This window comes from Camellia sinensis, chromosome 15 (genome assembly GCF_055761805.1).
Source record: "Camellia sinensis isolate YWXY chromosome 15, ASM5576180v1, whole genome shotgun sequence".
NCBI lineage: Eukaryota > Viridiplantae > Streptophyta > Magnoliopsida > Ericales > Theaceae > Camellia > Camellia sinensis.
The window spans coordinates 94,837,585-94,854,766 of NC_138975.1; the positions used below are offsets into that span (position 1 = coordinate 94,837,585).

Below are 17,182 nucleotides of genomic sequence, written 5' to 3' on the forward strand. Positions count from 1 at the left end.
TAGGACCCCCCCCCCCATGTCCTTCAATGGTCAGATTTTTATGTCCAATGGTCAGATTTTTTTTTTTTCTTTTTTCTCTTTCAATTACCACCTATCACGTGTCTGGAGTGGATGGGGTAGACGTGTCTGGAGTGGATGGGGTAGTGATTGAACGGGTATCTATCAATGCTCGTTTCCTAAATTATATTAGAGCATCTCCAATGCACTAGGCATATAATACTTGTTAGTTAAAATACCTAGTATGATTCACTTTTTTCAATTCTAATGCACTAGGCATATGATTAGGCATTTTGGCTCAACTCATTTTCACTAGCTACATGTGGCTAGCCTTCAATGCTAGGCAAAATGTATTCAATCATTAGGATCATTTCCCTCCATCTTTGTTGTTGACGTGGAATTTTATAAAATTAATAGTATTTGGATAAATAGCTAAAATAAAGAGCATGGTTGGAGTAAAAACATAAAACAGTTGATAGGCAAAATAAAATATATACTTTATAGTAATATTCAGATAGGTAAAATGCCTACTACCGTTGGAGATGCTCTTATACGCTCTTTTCCTAAATTATTTGTGATATGATCCGTCACGTGAATGCACGTGACTCCTAAAGAGAGAATTTTCTAGGGTTTTTCCTCCGCCCCCAACCCCTATTCTCTCACTTCACCACCACCTACAGAGAAGTAGAGCATTTCCATCGGACAACCCCATTCGACAAAGCCCTAACCGGACTTGAACCTTCGAGACGATCAGTCCTGATTTAGGGTTTTATCTCCATCTCTCTCACTCTGTCAGTCATGCACGCACCGGTGCTCGTCCTCAGTAAGTACTCCTTTTCTTCCTCAATTGATCTCTTTTTCCATCGAAACTTGATAACGGTGATGTATGCAGTAGATTTAGGGCATTGTAGGGTTTGATGGTTTAGTATGTTGGGGGCTATCTTGTCTCATCTTGTTTGTGAGGTTGGTCTGCATTCAAGAGTGTCCTTTTGTGTCAGTTTTAAATTTTGTAGAATTTATACTGACTTTTCAGTAATGGGTTAGAAAATATTTGTTTGCTCAGCTTGGAAGATCTTGTGGGAGGTTTTGAAATGAAATACACATAGGGCGTGTTTTTGTGCAAAGCTAGGAACTTTATGGGATCTTTAGTTGAGATGGAAAGAAAATTCAGAATGAGAATGAAGAGAATTTGTTGAATGTTGATAGTGCAAAGAAAATAAAATAAAATAAAATTGGAGGATCTGAAAGTTGGGGAGATGTGTACATGGAATTTTAAAAGGCTTTTGGAGAAAAGTTTATATAGAGGTTAATTGAGTTTTTGATCATGAGAGGCATCGACATTGTCATCAAATAGTTAAAAATGTGCTTTGATAACCCTTTTGTCCTGTACTCAAATAAAAAAGAAGTAGAAAACCAAGGACTTGTTTGGTATTGTTTTCATTACCTTTGTTTCAGTTTGTGGTTTTCATTTTTTGAACACTTGGAGATTAAAACAATGAAAAGATATCAAATCTGAAAACATTGAAAAGTGTGAAACTACATCATTTTCATTTTCTTATGAACTTGAATTTTTGAAAGCTCAGAAAACAATTAAAATATATATATTTGATTATGTGCTGTGTGCATCTTTCAGAAAATTTTATAGAGAACACTTTTCAAAAATAGTTTCACCAATTGTGTCTGAAGTATTGTTTCATCTTGTATGAGCAGTTTCCAAAAACCAATCACTATGCTTGGTTCCACTTTTCAGTGTTAGGTTAACATTATTTTTTGTTGTTTATATAGTGGAGCATTTGGTGTCTAAGTTCCTTGGTTTGAACCATGGTTGTTAAAATCGCGATCCGGATCGTGCGATCCGGATCGTACGATCCTACTTTGTCAAAACGATCCAGATCGTTGTAGGATCGATGTTATAACAGAATTGCAAGTAGGATCGTGTAGGATCGCATGGGATCGTGTAGGATTGCAAGTAGGATCGTAGATTTTATGATTTTTCACCTTATTTTTAATATGTATCATTTTAATTTTAATTTTTATCTTTTTTTTTAATAGAAAGTAGGATCTGATCCTCGATCCGATCTTACGATCTGATCCTTGATCCGATCTTACGATCCGATCCACTAGACCCTCTCACCGATCCTACTTAGGATCCCGATTTTAACAACCTTGGCTTGAACCATACATGGCTTCAAAGGACTCCTTTTTTCAAAAAAAAAAAAAGAAAAAAAGAAAAGAAAAAGAAAAAGAAACAACAATTTCATAGGAAAGCTAATATGTAAATAAGAAATGCCAGATGTCCCTAAAGTAGAATCCCCTCTTTGGTGTGGGAATTGTGTTGTGTCGGTCGTACTCATGCCATCTTGGATTTGTGTTAGAATTCTCTCAACACCTTGCCTGTTTATCTTTTCATGTTATTGTGTTGTGTCACGTTGGGTTCATGTCCGGTTTGTGTTGTGTTTTATGTTACATAGACTCGGGTACGGGTGAAAGTTAGACTCATCAAATCTCAAATTGAAGATTACGCAGACTCAGCAAAAAAGAGTCATTTTTATATTTGATTTATTATGTGAGATAAAATAGTACTATATGTAACATACAACGCCAAAAAGGGGTTTTTATAGCAATTACATAACAAATGATGCATGTAAAAGATAGTGTTTAAATACAAATATGTGAGAAGTGTCTTATAGAAAGTATCAGACACATATCACACCCTTGTTTGAGTGTCGGTGTCCGACACAAGTATTTGATTTTTTTTGAAGAGTCTATGTAACATTGGTCGTGTTAATGTGAAATTGCAATTTTTTCCACCACTAGTTAGTGTATGGAAACGTAGAAGTTGTTTTCCCCACAAGTTAGATTTCATGAAATTTATATCTACTAAAGGAAATTATTCGTAAAAATACTAATTTCATTTCAATTCCAATTTTCTAACTCCAAAAAACTAAATCTTATTATTTATTTAATTTTATGTTTATTAGATAGGCTCCAAAATAGAAAATGAAAAGATCATATTATCTCAAATGAAAAAAAGGCTATGTTGACCCGAAAATCCTATTTTACATATTTTTTGATTGAACCCAATGGGGTTACAAAATGGATTTAAGCATGTTATGACACTCCTTAATGGAAATAACATTAAAATGTGTAACTAATCCTCCATCAAACGTGTTATCTGTGTCAACTTCATGTTATGCAGTTAGCTATTGATCTGACTTGTTTATTTATCTTGTTATCGTGTTGTGTCATAATAAGGTTCGTGTAAAAAAAGGTCAACCTTGACTTGCTACCTTCGTGTATAGTTCGTGTTGTGTTAGAAATTCTCCCCTTACATCCTTCCCACAACATATGCATCTACACATGGCAAAAAAGAAGAAAAGGACAGTATAGTTGCACTCTATGAAGCACAAATACTTCTAAAGGGGAGACGTATCTGTATTGCATTCATATTGGATATGGATTTGGATACTTACGGATACATATCGGATATATATCATATACCTATTAAAAGTATTAGATACTTCTTAATTTAGAAGTATCGAATACTCCAAGCCACTAATTATTTCTTTTACAAAATTAGAATTGTAGCATTTCTTGCATAGAATTATAATATAATATAATTGTGAGGATAAATACAAAAATATATTTTTAATATTTTGCTTGGTTCTTTGATAAGAAGAATATAGTGAGTTAAAGTAATAGAATTTATCAAATTGACATATCCTTGTTGTATCATGCATGTTTCTTATAACTACATTGAAAAGTAAGGATTAATAAGAGAATATAACAATAGTAAAATTAAATATCAATAAATAACTAAGCAAGTAAACTTGCATACAACATTTTTGACTAGTGCAAAAGGAAAAAGCTCAGGGACAAGTTATGGGGTTGTTTTATTATTGTAATATAAACATATTAGACTTGATATTGATATGAAATATTTGCAAGACCTTGAAAATTTTAAAAGTAAACTAGCAACCGGTATAAATTAATATGTAATTCTTAAAGATTAATATTTTGCATTATAAAATTACAGTGTGGTTGCTCAACATTTTTGACCTTATGTGTAACTCACCTTCTACTAATAATTTTTAAAATTATATACTTACAAATGTATCTTAGCCATACTTGTATCCTATATTTTGAGGCTTGGATCTCATTCAAACATGTCACACAAATACACATCTTGCACAAATGGTTAGCAAATTTTCATCTTTTTTAGTATATTTACGAATTTATTTAGACTTGATAAATTTGTATAGCTAATTGGTACGTATGACTTGGAATATGCAGAGGATTCGTTGAATCGTGAATCTGGAAGTCGGGTGCACCATGCCAATATCCAGGCTTCAAAGGTGAAATTTGTCTTCACTGAGTTACTGATGTAATGTTCAAGCTAAAACATGTTTAATTAGGGCTATCTGTCTGGTTTTTGAGAGATAATGTTGGGTCTTTGTCTGAGGAAATCCCTAGATATGCTGTATTATTATTGTGCAACAATTGGTCTGACCCCTGAAATTTTGTAAGTTTTGAATTATTTTTCATCAATGATATTGCTGTTATTCTCCTAATAACAGAGAGAGTATTGAGTTGTATATCCCAAAAAAAGAGAAGAAAAACAGAGTATTGAGTTGTCTTGATATGTGTTTAAGTTTTAGATTAATCCATTGTGTCATTGCCTATGTTGGGGTTTACTAGTTCAACACACTGCATTATCAATTGATGGCTTTTGTTTATTCATTACTTTGCAGGCTGTGGCTGACATAATTCGCACTACCTTGGGCCCACGATCCATGCTAAAGATGCTACTTGATGCGGCAGGAGGTACTTTTTTTTTATTATTTATTTTTTATCCTGTTATATTGTATGATTTGATGTTTTCAGTGCTTTTGAAAGCAAATCTTTCATTTGTTCTCTCCTAATGAAATTTTATGGTTTCTTCTATGAGAGAGAGCTCAGCAGCTTAATAAAGATTTCGCTCAGACATTTGGGGCCAGTTACATGAATCCTGATTTAATATTGCTTTATCTAATACCATAACTTCACGTGAACCATATGCTACCATGTCTTTGAGTTAAAATGACAAGAAGCGTAGAGTATATACATGACAATAGATTTACTGTAAAAAAACTGAAAAACATTGTGAGGCAGAGAGAGAATACATGTCGTGGTAAAAATGATTGGGAAGAGTTTCTGCATAGAACCTCAGAAAGAAAACCTAGATGCGGTGGAGATCATATGGAAGAGTCTAAGGTCAGGAACACTTAATTAATTATATTTGACATATTAATATGTTGTAAGAAACAGTTTTGTTACTTAGTTGTAATATGTATGTTGAATGTCTGTACATATATTAGCAGTTAAACTATTAAACATAAGCATAATAAATCATTACAAAATTAGCAGTTCATCACCAATAACACATTTATTTTTACATCTCAATTCTGATGGAGCCAAATTAAATGATCTATCAAAAAATTCTGATCATTTAATTCCTAAGCGGAAATTCAAATTTAGGATATATATCTGTTCTCTGCAAAATTTCTTTTGTCTTGGTAGTTTTTGTTTCTTTTCTTTGGCATTCTTATGTTTGAGTTGTTCCATCCGATTTGAACCGTAATTCTATATTGACGGAAACGAGGTTCTGACATGATTCTTACTTTGAACCGCAGAATTGCAATTCTAGAGTAGAAATGTCACCCCTAGTAGGAGTTTCTTGCAACTAAGCACTGTTCTTTTGTTATCCTATCGAATAGGTTTCAGTTTTTGAAACATTTCATGCTGCCTCTCTGTCCGGGTAATGCCAAGAACTTACCTGCCACTTTGAAGTAGCCTATCTATTACCTAGGATTGATCGATTCAAACACTGGTGTTGGACAAACCATATGAATCCAAGCGTTTAATATGTTTCAAAATGGTTATAGTGTTTTGAATTGTAAAAAAAAGGGTTGAACTGTTCTGAATCGTTACACATGATGAAACTTTCATGAATAAGAATTTAAATGATAAATTGTCAAAACCTTTTTTGCAAATGTAATTTGATCAAGGCTAGAGTATACTGGAAAAATATGTGCATTCTCTTGCATAAAAGTAAATGAACTTTCAAGTATTAACTGTTGTCACACATATACATGTCACACCTTTGTTGCAGTAGTTTCTGTTTAAATTCATGAATTGCTGGTTATAGTTGTGTAGATAGTATGTATTAATTTGTATGGAATTAAATTCCATTTATAGGTAATAACATTTGCTTTGTTTCTTTGCTTTATTCTGACTTATTGGCTTCCATCTTATTTTATATCAATTCTATTTGGTTGGTGGCAGGAATTGTAGTCACTAATGATGGGAATGCCATTCTGCGAGAGTTAGATATTGCTCATCCAGCTGCTAAGGTATGCCATGCATATTGCCGTCTGTTAATGAAGATTTCTTGGTATGATTTCACTGTTGTTTAAGCTTGTTGGTTCATTTGGATTTGTTTGTGGTCTATTTTATATAATTTATTAATGTATTCCTACCACCATGATGTAGTAGAATAAATAGATTTGGTGTATGTTAAATAGCTTGTTTGTTGTAGTCTATAAATAGGTGATGTAATTACCCATTGTACTTAGTTTTTGAAATAAAGAATATACATTGTGATTGGAGTAGAGCCTGGTTTCCCTCTCTAGCCCTTAGGGTTTTACCCCTAATTGGGGCATTTGTCTTCTCTCTCTCAATTTGATTCTTGATTTGCATTTGGAGTTCATCACACCAACCAAAAAGAAATTAACATTACTAATTGTTGGGAAAATTGTTTATGCCCTAAGGTTCTGAGAAGATATTATTAAAGCCCTCAATAATTTTATCTTTCTCTGGCTTGAAGCTCTCTTTTATAGCTAAATATTATCTTTTTGTATGACATAACAGTCCATGATCGAACTGAGCCGCACACAAGATGAAGAAGTAGGTGATGGAACAACTTCGGTTATCGTTCTTGGTATGCTAATGTCTAGCACCTGTTTACCAGTTTTCTATCTTTGACGTGGCATTGTGTATTGCTTTACAGTCTAACTTAAAATTGGTTAGCGGTACAGGTGAAATGAATTTTTTGATTAAATGATTTGTAGGTAGTCTTGGTTTGATCATTGCATTATGTGGTGTTTAGTGAACATATTATAGTTCAACTGTCCTACATTTATGTGGTAGTTCGTTGCTGCTCTAGTGTGCTGTCCATGTCATTTTATACAATTGATCCTATCCTCGCGTTCATAACTGATTGTTGAAATTTAATTTTGTTTAAGCTGGTGAGATGCTTCATGTTGCTGAAGCATTCATTGACAAGAACTATCATCCTACAGTCATTTGTCGAGGTATTGTGGCGTTGATTTGAAAAGTATTTTTTGTTGAACTGTTGAAATATATTTTCTTTTATATTTTTGACTAGTGTCAAATTAATGTGTTTTTGCAGCTTACAATAAAGCTCTTGAGGATGCTATTGCAGTGCTTGACAAGATTGCTATGCCTATTGATGTGAATGATCGTAAGCTTCAACAGTATTTTAAGCTCTTGTTATTTGATGCTTAATTTTTTAATTTATCTGAACTTAATCCATTTTTCCATGCTTCATTTTCTTAGTAAAAAGTCTTTGTTTTTGTTACTTATTTGTTTCTTCCCCTGTGACATTGAAACCAAATTTTACTTGGGTTGCTAGAGATGAAAGGATGTAATGCTGAATTGTGGTTCTGCTTTCTGAATTCACTTTATAATGTGGATAATAAACTATCGGGACCTTAAAAAGAAGAATGTTGTTTTCATCTTGTGTATGGGAATTGCAGAAAATATTTTTTGGGAAATCAAAAAGGGGACGCTAATGTTGTTCCAAAACATGCAACTTTTCTCATAGTTGTAGAAATTCTGTACTGTCCTTGTTTCTGTTCTCATTATTTGCTAAATTTTGTGGAAATAATGTTTCATTTGGCAGGTGCCACAATGTTGGGGTTAGTGAAGAGTTGTATAGGCACAAAATTTACCAGTCAATTTGGGGATCTAATTGCTGTAAGTGTTTTCTTAATCAGCTACAAGTCTTTTTTTACGGTGGTCTCCATTTTTTAGAATATTTAAAACATAAATTTCTTTTTGATTGGCAGTTCCATATGAGGTTTATTTATTTATTTTTTAAAAGTGACCTCTTTGTCTTGTATATAATCATGTTTGAGATTTATTGTCATGATCCAAACCCGCCCCAGTAGGTTAAGGTTATAACCGGCCAGTAATCATAAGATTAGTTACGGCTTCAGACAAAACCAAACCTACGTTATAATAGTAAGGGGGGGCCAAATGGAAGCAGTCTTAAAAATTTTATCCATTGAGCTGTTCTTACATGGCATACTGAAACATTTTCCACATATGTAACAGTAACTCACACCATAAACCAAAATAAACATCTTGTTCATCTAGGATCATACAAACATATGGCCAACTGAATAGAAAGTCTATATATAGGTGCTCCAATGGATCCATCAAAATAGCAAAAAGGGGGTAAACAAAAGAACAAAAACAAAGTCTCGTGCGTGAGACGTTCGGACTGACTTCATAAAAACTTGGCCTCCTCTCACAAGCTTCACTGAGACTGGGGTTGGACATCTCTTTGCTCACCTACATACATATAAATAAGAGTGAGTGAAAGCTCAGTGAATAATACCCACAGTAAAAAGGTTATATGAATGAAATTCTCTAATAGGTAACATCCTTGTTAAACCATAATTGCACGAGGCGGGAGCAGGGGAATGTGGCTACTTAGAGGAGTTGTAAATTAGGAGCGCTTATGTATTATTTTTATCAATTATATTTTATTTATTATAATAAATAAGGAATAATAAATTATGTTAAAATAAATAAAAAATAAAAAATAGATGTTTTATTTTATAATTTTTAAAAGATTTTTTTTGAAACAATTAGATGATTTATTTTATTTATTATATGTTAAAAAGTTAAGAAATAATAAATTGTTAAAAAAATAAAAAAGAAATAATAAATAAAAAATATATTATATATGATAAAATAAATAATTTTTTATTTTAGACATAAAAATTATATTGTTTATGATAAATTATATTATATATGATAAATATTATAATTTATAAATTATATTATATATAATAAATTATATTATATATATGATAAGTTATATTATATAAAACAGTCAAATATGAAAATGGAGAGGGAGAGAGAGAGAGAGAGAGAACATAATAGATCGAGAGAGAGAAGCGAGAGAAGCAACCAGAGACGACGGAGAGAAGCAAACAGAGACGAAGAGGAGATCAAGAGTGAGAGAAGAGAGAGAGACGAAAACCTAGGGCTTCGAAGAGAGGGATGAAGACTAGGGCTTCGAAGGGGAAGTCAAACAGCGCGAGATCGAAGTCGTCGAACAAAGGATCAAAGCCAGCAACCAGGTTCTCTCCTTGCTCTCTCAAGAGTGCTTCCTTCTCGCATCAGATTCGCGTTTCCCTCTCCTTAGATTCACAATTCTGCTGCGATTCTTCCTCAAAAGCGCAGAATCGCGCTTCTTCCTTAGAGTTGTCGCCATCTGAGACGATTCTTGCTACTAAGTGTCAAACACATCAAACCGCCTTAGGCCTATTCTTGTCAAACACATCAAACGGCCTTAGGCCCATTCATATTCTCATTAAGTATAACAAACGGCCTCAGGCCTAATTCATTCATATCAAACGGTCTCGGACCCAATTCATTCTAACGCAAAGCTTTATACAAACATTAGGCAAATCGAATACTCATTCACCATTCAAATCAGCAAATCCATGGTGCTTATACAGAAATAGTAGTTGGAAAATAACATACTTGAATATATCTTTACTAAGATATTACTTACAGTGTTCCGTCGATGGATTTGCCCTTGCGCTTGACCCTACACATTTCATAACACATTGGGTCACAAGCAATTTATTTTATTCTTAACTTGTTTACTTCTCTTAGGCCTTTTTCTTATTTCTCTAGTTCGTTTACAATGTTTAATGCATGCCTAACAGTGCTTAGAAATGAAAGAGAACGGAGAACGGAAAACGGAACATAAAACAACTTTTCAAAAATTTTGAAACAGGGTTTTCTGCTTGAGCGCAGCTTTGGTCGCTCGAGCAGCCTATAAAACTCTGTAAAAGTATTAGTTGCATGAATTTTACGTTTGAGCGAGAATTTTGACGCTTGAGCGAAGAGTCTTGCAAAACTGGGTTCGCCTGAGCGCAAGATTTGCCGCTCGAGCCACCGTGCAATTCTCTGCAAAACTTCTAGTTGCCTTCATTTTCCGCTCGAGCGGTAATTCCTTCGCTTGAGCGAAGAGGTCGATTTCTGGGTTTTTTAGAATTTTGTTTGAAGTTCAAGTCACGTATCCAAGACCCAAATCATGTATGACCTGTCCAAAAACTTCAATAACATGCATATGAACACTAATGCTTGAAGAATTACATTTCTTAGGTCTCATTCTACATTTCCATGCAAGCATGAATTCAAACTTAAACTCTTTTCCATCATCATCAAGACATGGATTTGAGCTCTATAACTTCAAAGGTCATGCAACCAAGTTCCATAATTCTATAATTCATGGATGCATGTCTAAAATAACCACCAATTCTACATGTTTAACATGTTTCAAGCTCAAATGTACATAATCATGGTGAATGCTTACATGCATGTATATACAAACTTCAATTTCATTATATTCAACTCTAATCTCATTCTTAGCTTTATTTTATTTTAAATTCACATAACCATGATCTTGAACTCATAAATTAGAGTTTGATTACTCACCAAAAGCTTCAATTCTTCCAATTATAGCCAAATCTTGAGCTAACTCACCTAGTTCTTCAATTCCTTTACCAAATGTTCAATGTTGAGCCTTTCCTTTCTCTAGATTTGGTGCTCTCTCTCTCTCTAGAGTGTATATTCAGAATTTTGAACTCAAAATATGAGCTTAAGTGTTTAGCCCACATATATATACTAGGTGATTAGATTAAGTTAATCAATCTCTATTAAAATTAATGAGCCTCACTTAATTAATATAATTATTTCGATACGAATCAATTTTCAAACCATAGGCTCTAAAAATCACGCTAATCACAATAACACAATCAATTTCAATTTCTGTAGCCTTTACAGTCTTTAATTTTCAAATTATAGTAGTAAGTTGGACAGATTTTCTTACGATGAACATATATAGATTCAAAAACATAATTAATCACATAATTATCACCTAAAATCACATTAAGCACATAATCGCAATCATAATCAAGGTTAATTAACATAACACAGAACATGGTTTATCACATTTATATTGCTAAAAATCTGTTTCAATCAGTACACATATACATAGTTTGGCTTTGTTACCTGTTCCGTGTTCTCTGCTCTTTTATATTATGACTAGTTCTTTTGAAAAATATTTTGGACCAACTACACTAAGCATTTTATCACTAATTGTATTGTTTTGAAAATTTTTCCCCTTCGTTAAACTTGTAGGATTTGGCTCTTGATGCTACCACAACAATTGGTGTGGACCTTGGTCAAGGACTCCGTGAAGTGGACATTAAGAAGTATATAAAGGTTGAGAAAGTTCCTGGTGGCCAGTTGGAGGATTCTAAGGTTCTTAAAGGTGTTATGTTTAATAAAGATGTTGTCGCCCCTGGTAAAATGAGAAGAAAAATTATCAACCCCCGCATTATTTTACTTGATTGCCCTCTTGAGTATAAGAAAGGGGAGAATCAAACAAATGCAGAGTTGGTCAGGGAAGAAGACTGGGCAGTCCTCCTGAAAATGGAGGAAGAGTACATTGAGAATGTTTGTGTGCAAATACTGAAGTTCAAACCTGACTTGGTCATCACGGAAAAAGGGCTTAGCGATCTTGCTTGCCATTATTTTAGTAAAGCTGGAGTAAGTGCAGTAAGGAGATTGAGGAAAACAGACAACAACAGAATTGCTAAAGCATGTGGTGCAGTCATTGTAAACAGACCAGATGAACTTCAAGAATCAGATGTAGGAACTGGTGCTGGACTTTTTGAGGTTAAGAAGATTGGAGATGAGTTCTTTGCATTCATTGTTGAGTGCAGAGAACCTAAAGCATGCACAGTTCTTTTACGAGGTGCTAGTAAGGATCTTTTGAACGAAGTTGAAAGAAATTTGCAGGTATGATGTCCGGTTCAATGCGCAAAGCATTTATGGATATCAGGAATTTGGTGTTCTAAAGCATCTTATTTTTTTCACAGGACGCATTGTCTGTGGCTAGGAACATCATAAAGCATCCAAAACTTGTTCCTGGTGGTGGTGCCACAGAGTTAACCGTGTCTGCTACCCTGAAGCAGAAGAGTCAATCTATTGAAGGCATTGAAAAGGTAGATTTTTTTTAGCATGCATCATCTTATTTGATTTCTCTTCAGTCATTCTGTGATTAAAAATTCAATAATCTAAATTTCCTTAGAAGATATTTAGGCATTGGTATACATGGTTTCTTGATGACCAAGTTTTTATGTCTTTTGAAACAGTGGCCTTACGAAGCTGCTGCAATAGCTTTTGAGGCTATACCACGAACTTTGGCACAGAATTGTGGGGTTAATGTGATTAGGACTATGACTGCCCTGCAGGGAAAGGCAAGACATTTTTTATCTTATATTGTTTAGCATGATCTTAGCCTTATAGCAGCACTCTTATTGCCAAGAATGTTTATTTGTGTTCAACAGAACAACCCTTTATAAGCTTTTAAATTCCAAAATTAAAATTTAACTATTTATAGTATACGTATAAATGTCTTTGTTTTTTACTTATGAAAAATATATATTTTTCTGATCTTCCATAGCATGCAAATGGAGAAAATGCTTGGATTGGCATAGATGGAAATACTGGTGCAATTACGGACATGAAAGAGCAAAAGGTACAACATATTTTTTTTTCCTGTTTCCTTTGTTTACTTTTGGCAGTTGCTAGCAACTTGCATGTACATTTGTGGAGTAGAATGGTGTATACCATACATAAGTGTGCTTGCATGATTTTCAGATCTGGGATGCTTATAATGTGAAAGCACAAACCTTCAAGACAGCCATTGAGGCTGCTTCAATGCTTCTTAGGATTGATGATATTGTTAGCGGAATCAAGAAGAAGCAAGCTCCCGGGGCTCAAGCTCCATCAAAACCTACAATCGAGCAAGAAGGAGATGCTGACAACGAGCAAATGATCCCCGAGTGAAAATATCCGGCCAACTAAACCAGGAGTCTTGAAGTTTTGTATACGTTGCTCAATTTCTTCGTCAGGAAATAGTTTTGTGAAATTTTTGTTATTTCACAAAAGGTTATTTTTGTCGCCCCTTTTTTCGTTGGCCATTTCCTCAAAAAATTGTTACTGAACAGTTATGAACCTTCTGTACGTTTGATATTCGTAGTGGCTTTCATTGATGTTTAACAAAACGTTAATTTTGTTGTGCCTATTTTTCTTTATAAATTTTGGGTGGTTTGGCATTTGTATGGATTGCAACCTGAAATTGATTTCTAATCTTGGCCTTTTGATTTGGATGTACCCTAATTGAGTTGGAACTTCACTGGACTGATGGTTTGAAGAAAACTCTTCAATCGGGTTTTGGAATTTTTTACTTGCTACCGAAAAAGAATGTTGTGAAGTTTTGACATAATTGTAGCTCTAGACTGGTTAATGATCTGAAGTTCCTCTATTTTTCATCATGTTTTTCTAGTGAAAATCTTCGTTGCTTTACTCCTTGCTACAAATTTTTTACCTGCATATAGGAACTTTAACTGGTAAGACGATGAAATTGGTAGATGTTATGATTAGGAGGAGAGTGAGTATAGCTTGCGTACAAGAAACTAAGTGGACGGGTGAGAAAGTTAAAGAAATTGAGGATATCGGTTTTAAATTGTATTATAGTGGTAAGGATAGATGCAGGAATGGGGTAATAATTATAATTGTCAAGGGTCTGGTGGAAAATGTAGTGACGATCATTAGGAAAGGGGATAGGATTATGTTAGTTAAAATAGTTATTGGAGAGAATATAGTGAACGTTATTAGTGCCTACGCTCCTCAAGCAGGATTAGATGATCAGATTAAGAGGGATTTTTGGGAGCAAATGGATGAGATCTTACAGGAGATGCCTGTAGGAGAGAACCTGGTTATAGGTAGAGATTTTAATGGCCATGTAGGCATAGATAAACTAGGCTATGAAAGGATGCATGGTGGATACGGTTTTGGTGACAGAAATGAGGTTGGAGAGAGTATCTTAGATTTTGTGTTGACTTCTGATCTGGTGGTGGCTAATACTATGTATAAGAAGAGGGAGGAGTATTTGATAACTTTTAAGAGCGGGTCAGTTAAGAGCCAAATCGATTACTTCTTAGTGAGAAAAGTGGACCGCTTAAAATGCAATGATTGTAAGGTGATTCTTGGAGAGAGCCTGACCTCTCAACATAGGATTTTGGTACTAGATTTATGTTTTAGAGGGCAACACCAAGGTAAGAAGGATGGTGGGCGTCGTAGGACGAGATGGTGGGATCTAAAAAGGGATAAATTAGAAATATTTAAGAATAGAATGGATAAGGAAGGTACTTGGGACTTGAAAGATGATGCTAACACTATGTGGAATTTGATGGCCAATTGTATGAGGAGAATCTCAAGGGAAGTGCTTGGAGAGTCGAAAGGGGCGGGACCCACCGCTAAGGAAACTTGGTGGTGGAGGGAAGATGTTCAAGCGATAGTTAAGGCAAAGAAAGAGTGCTTTAAAAAGTGTCAGAAGGATAGAACTGAGGAAAACTTTAAGAGCCATAGATTGGCTAATAAGGAGGTCAAAAAAATAGTGAGAGAGGCTAAGTTGAAAGCTTATGATGACCTATACACTAGACTAGATAGTAAAGAAGGAGAGAAGAGAGCATACAAATTTGCTAAGATACAGGAGAGGAAAACAAGAGATTTTAATTAAGTTAAGTGCATCAAGAGTGAGGATTCTAAGGTATTGGTGAAGGATGAAGAGATTAAAGAAAGATGGAAGAACTATTTTGAGAAACTATTAAATGAGGAACATGGAGGTACGACAATAGGGTAAGAAATGACTAGTAATACGATAAACCAAGACTATAAGTTTTATCGCAGGATTATGAACTTTGAAGTGGAGATTGCAATTAAGAAGATGAAATCAAATAAGGCTTTAGAACCCGATGATATCCCTATTGAAGCTTGGAAGTGCTTGGGTAAAAAGGGGGTTGCTTCGTTGACTAGGTTGTTTAGCAAAAATTTGTTGACTAGAAACATGCCAGATGAATGGAGGAAGAGTATTTTAGTGCCAATATATAAGAATAAAGGAGATGTCAAGAATTGCAACAACTATAAAGAAATCAAGCTAATGTGCCATATAATGAAAGTGTGGGAGAGCGTGATGGAACGCCGATTGCGATATATAACAGAGGTGTCAGAGAATTAAAGCGATTTATCTTTTGAGAAGAGTAATAGAAAAGTATAGAGAAAAGAAGAGACATTCATATGGTGTTTATCGACCTTGAGAAAGCATATGATAGAGTGTTCCGAGATATAATATGGTGGGTGTTAGAGAAGAAATGAGTGACAAAAGGTTACATTGATGTGATTAGAGACATATATGAAAGGGTGGTGACCACTATTAGATCGCCTGCTGGAGAGAGAGACAAATGAATTTTCTATCATTGTTGGGTTACACCAAGGATCTGCCTTAAGCCCTTTTCTTTTTGTTTTAGTTATGGATGAATTGACAAGAAATATTTAGGATGATGTGCCATGGTGTATCCTTTTTGCAGACGATATCTGTAGACACTCCATTTTTGACCGCCCTTAAGACTTGGGCACTACTGATGGTTTACATGGTAGTGAAAGTTGTGCAGTGCAAAGATTCGATTTCTTCGGCAAGAGGAGCTTCAAATCCCAACTTCATACCTCTTTTGGACCAAAACAATCTCAATCAAAAGATTTTAGACCTTAAAACCCTTTCTTTCAAAATATTTTTGAAACAAGGTTCCAACGATGTTCCGACGCTTGCATTTTGTTAAATGTTACACTTTTCGGTAAACCGAGCAAAGGACAAAGTGGAAATGAATGAAAGAGAGATGAACTTTTTGAAAAATCTTTCAAAATAGCTTGTTTAGGGTTTTGGAGTTGAAGAAAAGAGGAGAGGAGAGAAGAAAACAAGTTGGGGGAGAAAATGGGCATGAACCGTTAAGAAAGAGAGTCGAGCAGCCCTCGCTGAACCAGGCCTATTCATTTGCACACTTGGATTTTAGCTATGAGGCCACCACTGTTGAAAACAAGATTTTCGGGGTTTCATTTTGCACTCAAGAATCTCCTCAAGCCGACGCCAGATGAGGGAGATATGGCTGGTTGAAGCAGGGCATCAATCCGGTTAGACTGAAACTGAGCAGTCTTCACTGAAAGAGGGATATCTCTTAGCACAGTTAGAATTTTGATGTGAGGCTTCCACCATTGGAAAGCTTACTTCTAGGGCTTCAATTTGCATACAAGAATGACCTGAAAAGGCATCTAGATGAAGGAGTTAGGCTTGTTTCAAGTCGGGGACTAGGACTGATTTTTGCTACCGGCCTCTATGGGAGTGTGCCGGCCATGAATGGCCAATGCCGGCCCCATGCCGTCTAAGAGTGACCCCTACCGGCCATCTATGGTCAAGTGCCGGCCAACACTGGTACAGTGCCGGCTACAGATGGCAAAAAGCAGTTTTGGGCAGATATTTGTTGTGCAGCTGTTCCAGCTGTCTTTGGCTTGATATTTTCGACCAAAGCTTGATGTTTTGCTATATATGAGGGCCTTATATCTCATATTTAAGGGTGAGAACATTGGAGAACATTTTTTTGGCAAAAGGTTTGGGAGCTTCTCACACTAGAACCTCTCTCTCTACAATCCTCTCTCTTGAGCATTTGTGCTAGAAGGCTTGCCTACAACCATCTTCAACCTATCAACCCTTAAGAAGACTTGATCACCATTGGGCTGAGGTCCCTTGGAGCTTGTTTTGGGCTGCTAAAGGTGGTTTTGGTTCAAGAAAAGTGGCTATTTTTGCTGTTGTGCTCCAAAGGTACTCACTCCTTTTAGCTTGTTTTGCATACTAGCTTTGTCATAGTTTTCAACTACTTTGGGGCTGTTTTTTGGGGTGGTGTTGAACTACAAAAAG

The 17,182-nt window shown here is 35.1% G+C and overlaps 1 protein-coding gene across 1 annotated transcript; it reads left to right on the forward strand.

The window, feature by feature from the left end:
* Positions 1 to 569: 569 nt before the first annotated feature.
* On the forward strand, positions 570 to 13,490 carry LOC114292891 (T-complex protein 1 subunit gamma). The gene is made up of 13 exons (XM_028236905.2): positions 570 to 820; positions 4,291 to 4,352; positions 4,749 to 4,821; positions 6,322 to 6,389; positions 6,907 to 6,976; positions 7,281 to 7,349; positions 7,448 to 7,519; positions 7,961 to 8,034; positions 11,506 to 12,168; positions 12,249 to 12,374; positions 12,525 to 12,629; positions 12,836 to 12,910; positions 13,033 to 13,490. Exons 1-13 carry the CDS (start codon positions 796 to 798, stop codon positions 13,219 to 13,221), a joined length of 1,671 nt encoding a protein of 556 aa, XP_028092706.1. The 5' UTR covers positions 570 to 795; the 3' UTR covers positions 13,222 to 13,490.
* Positions 13,491 to 17,182: the final 3,692 nt, after the last annotated feature.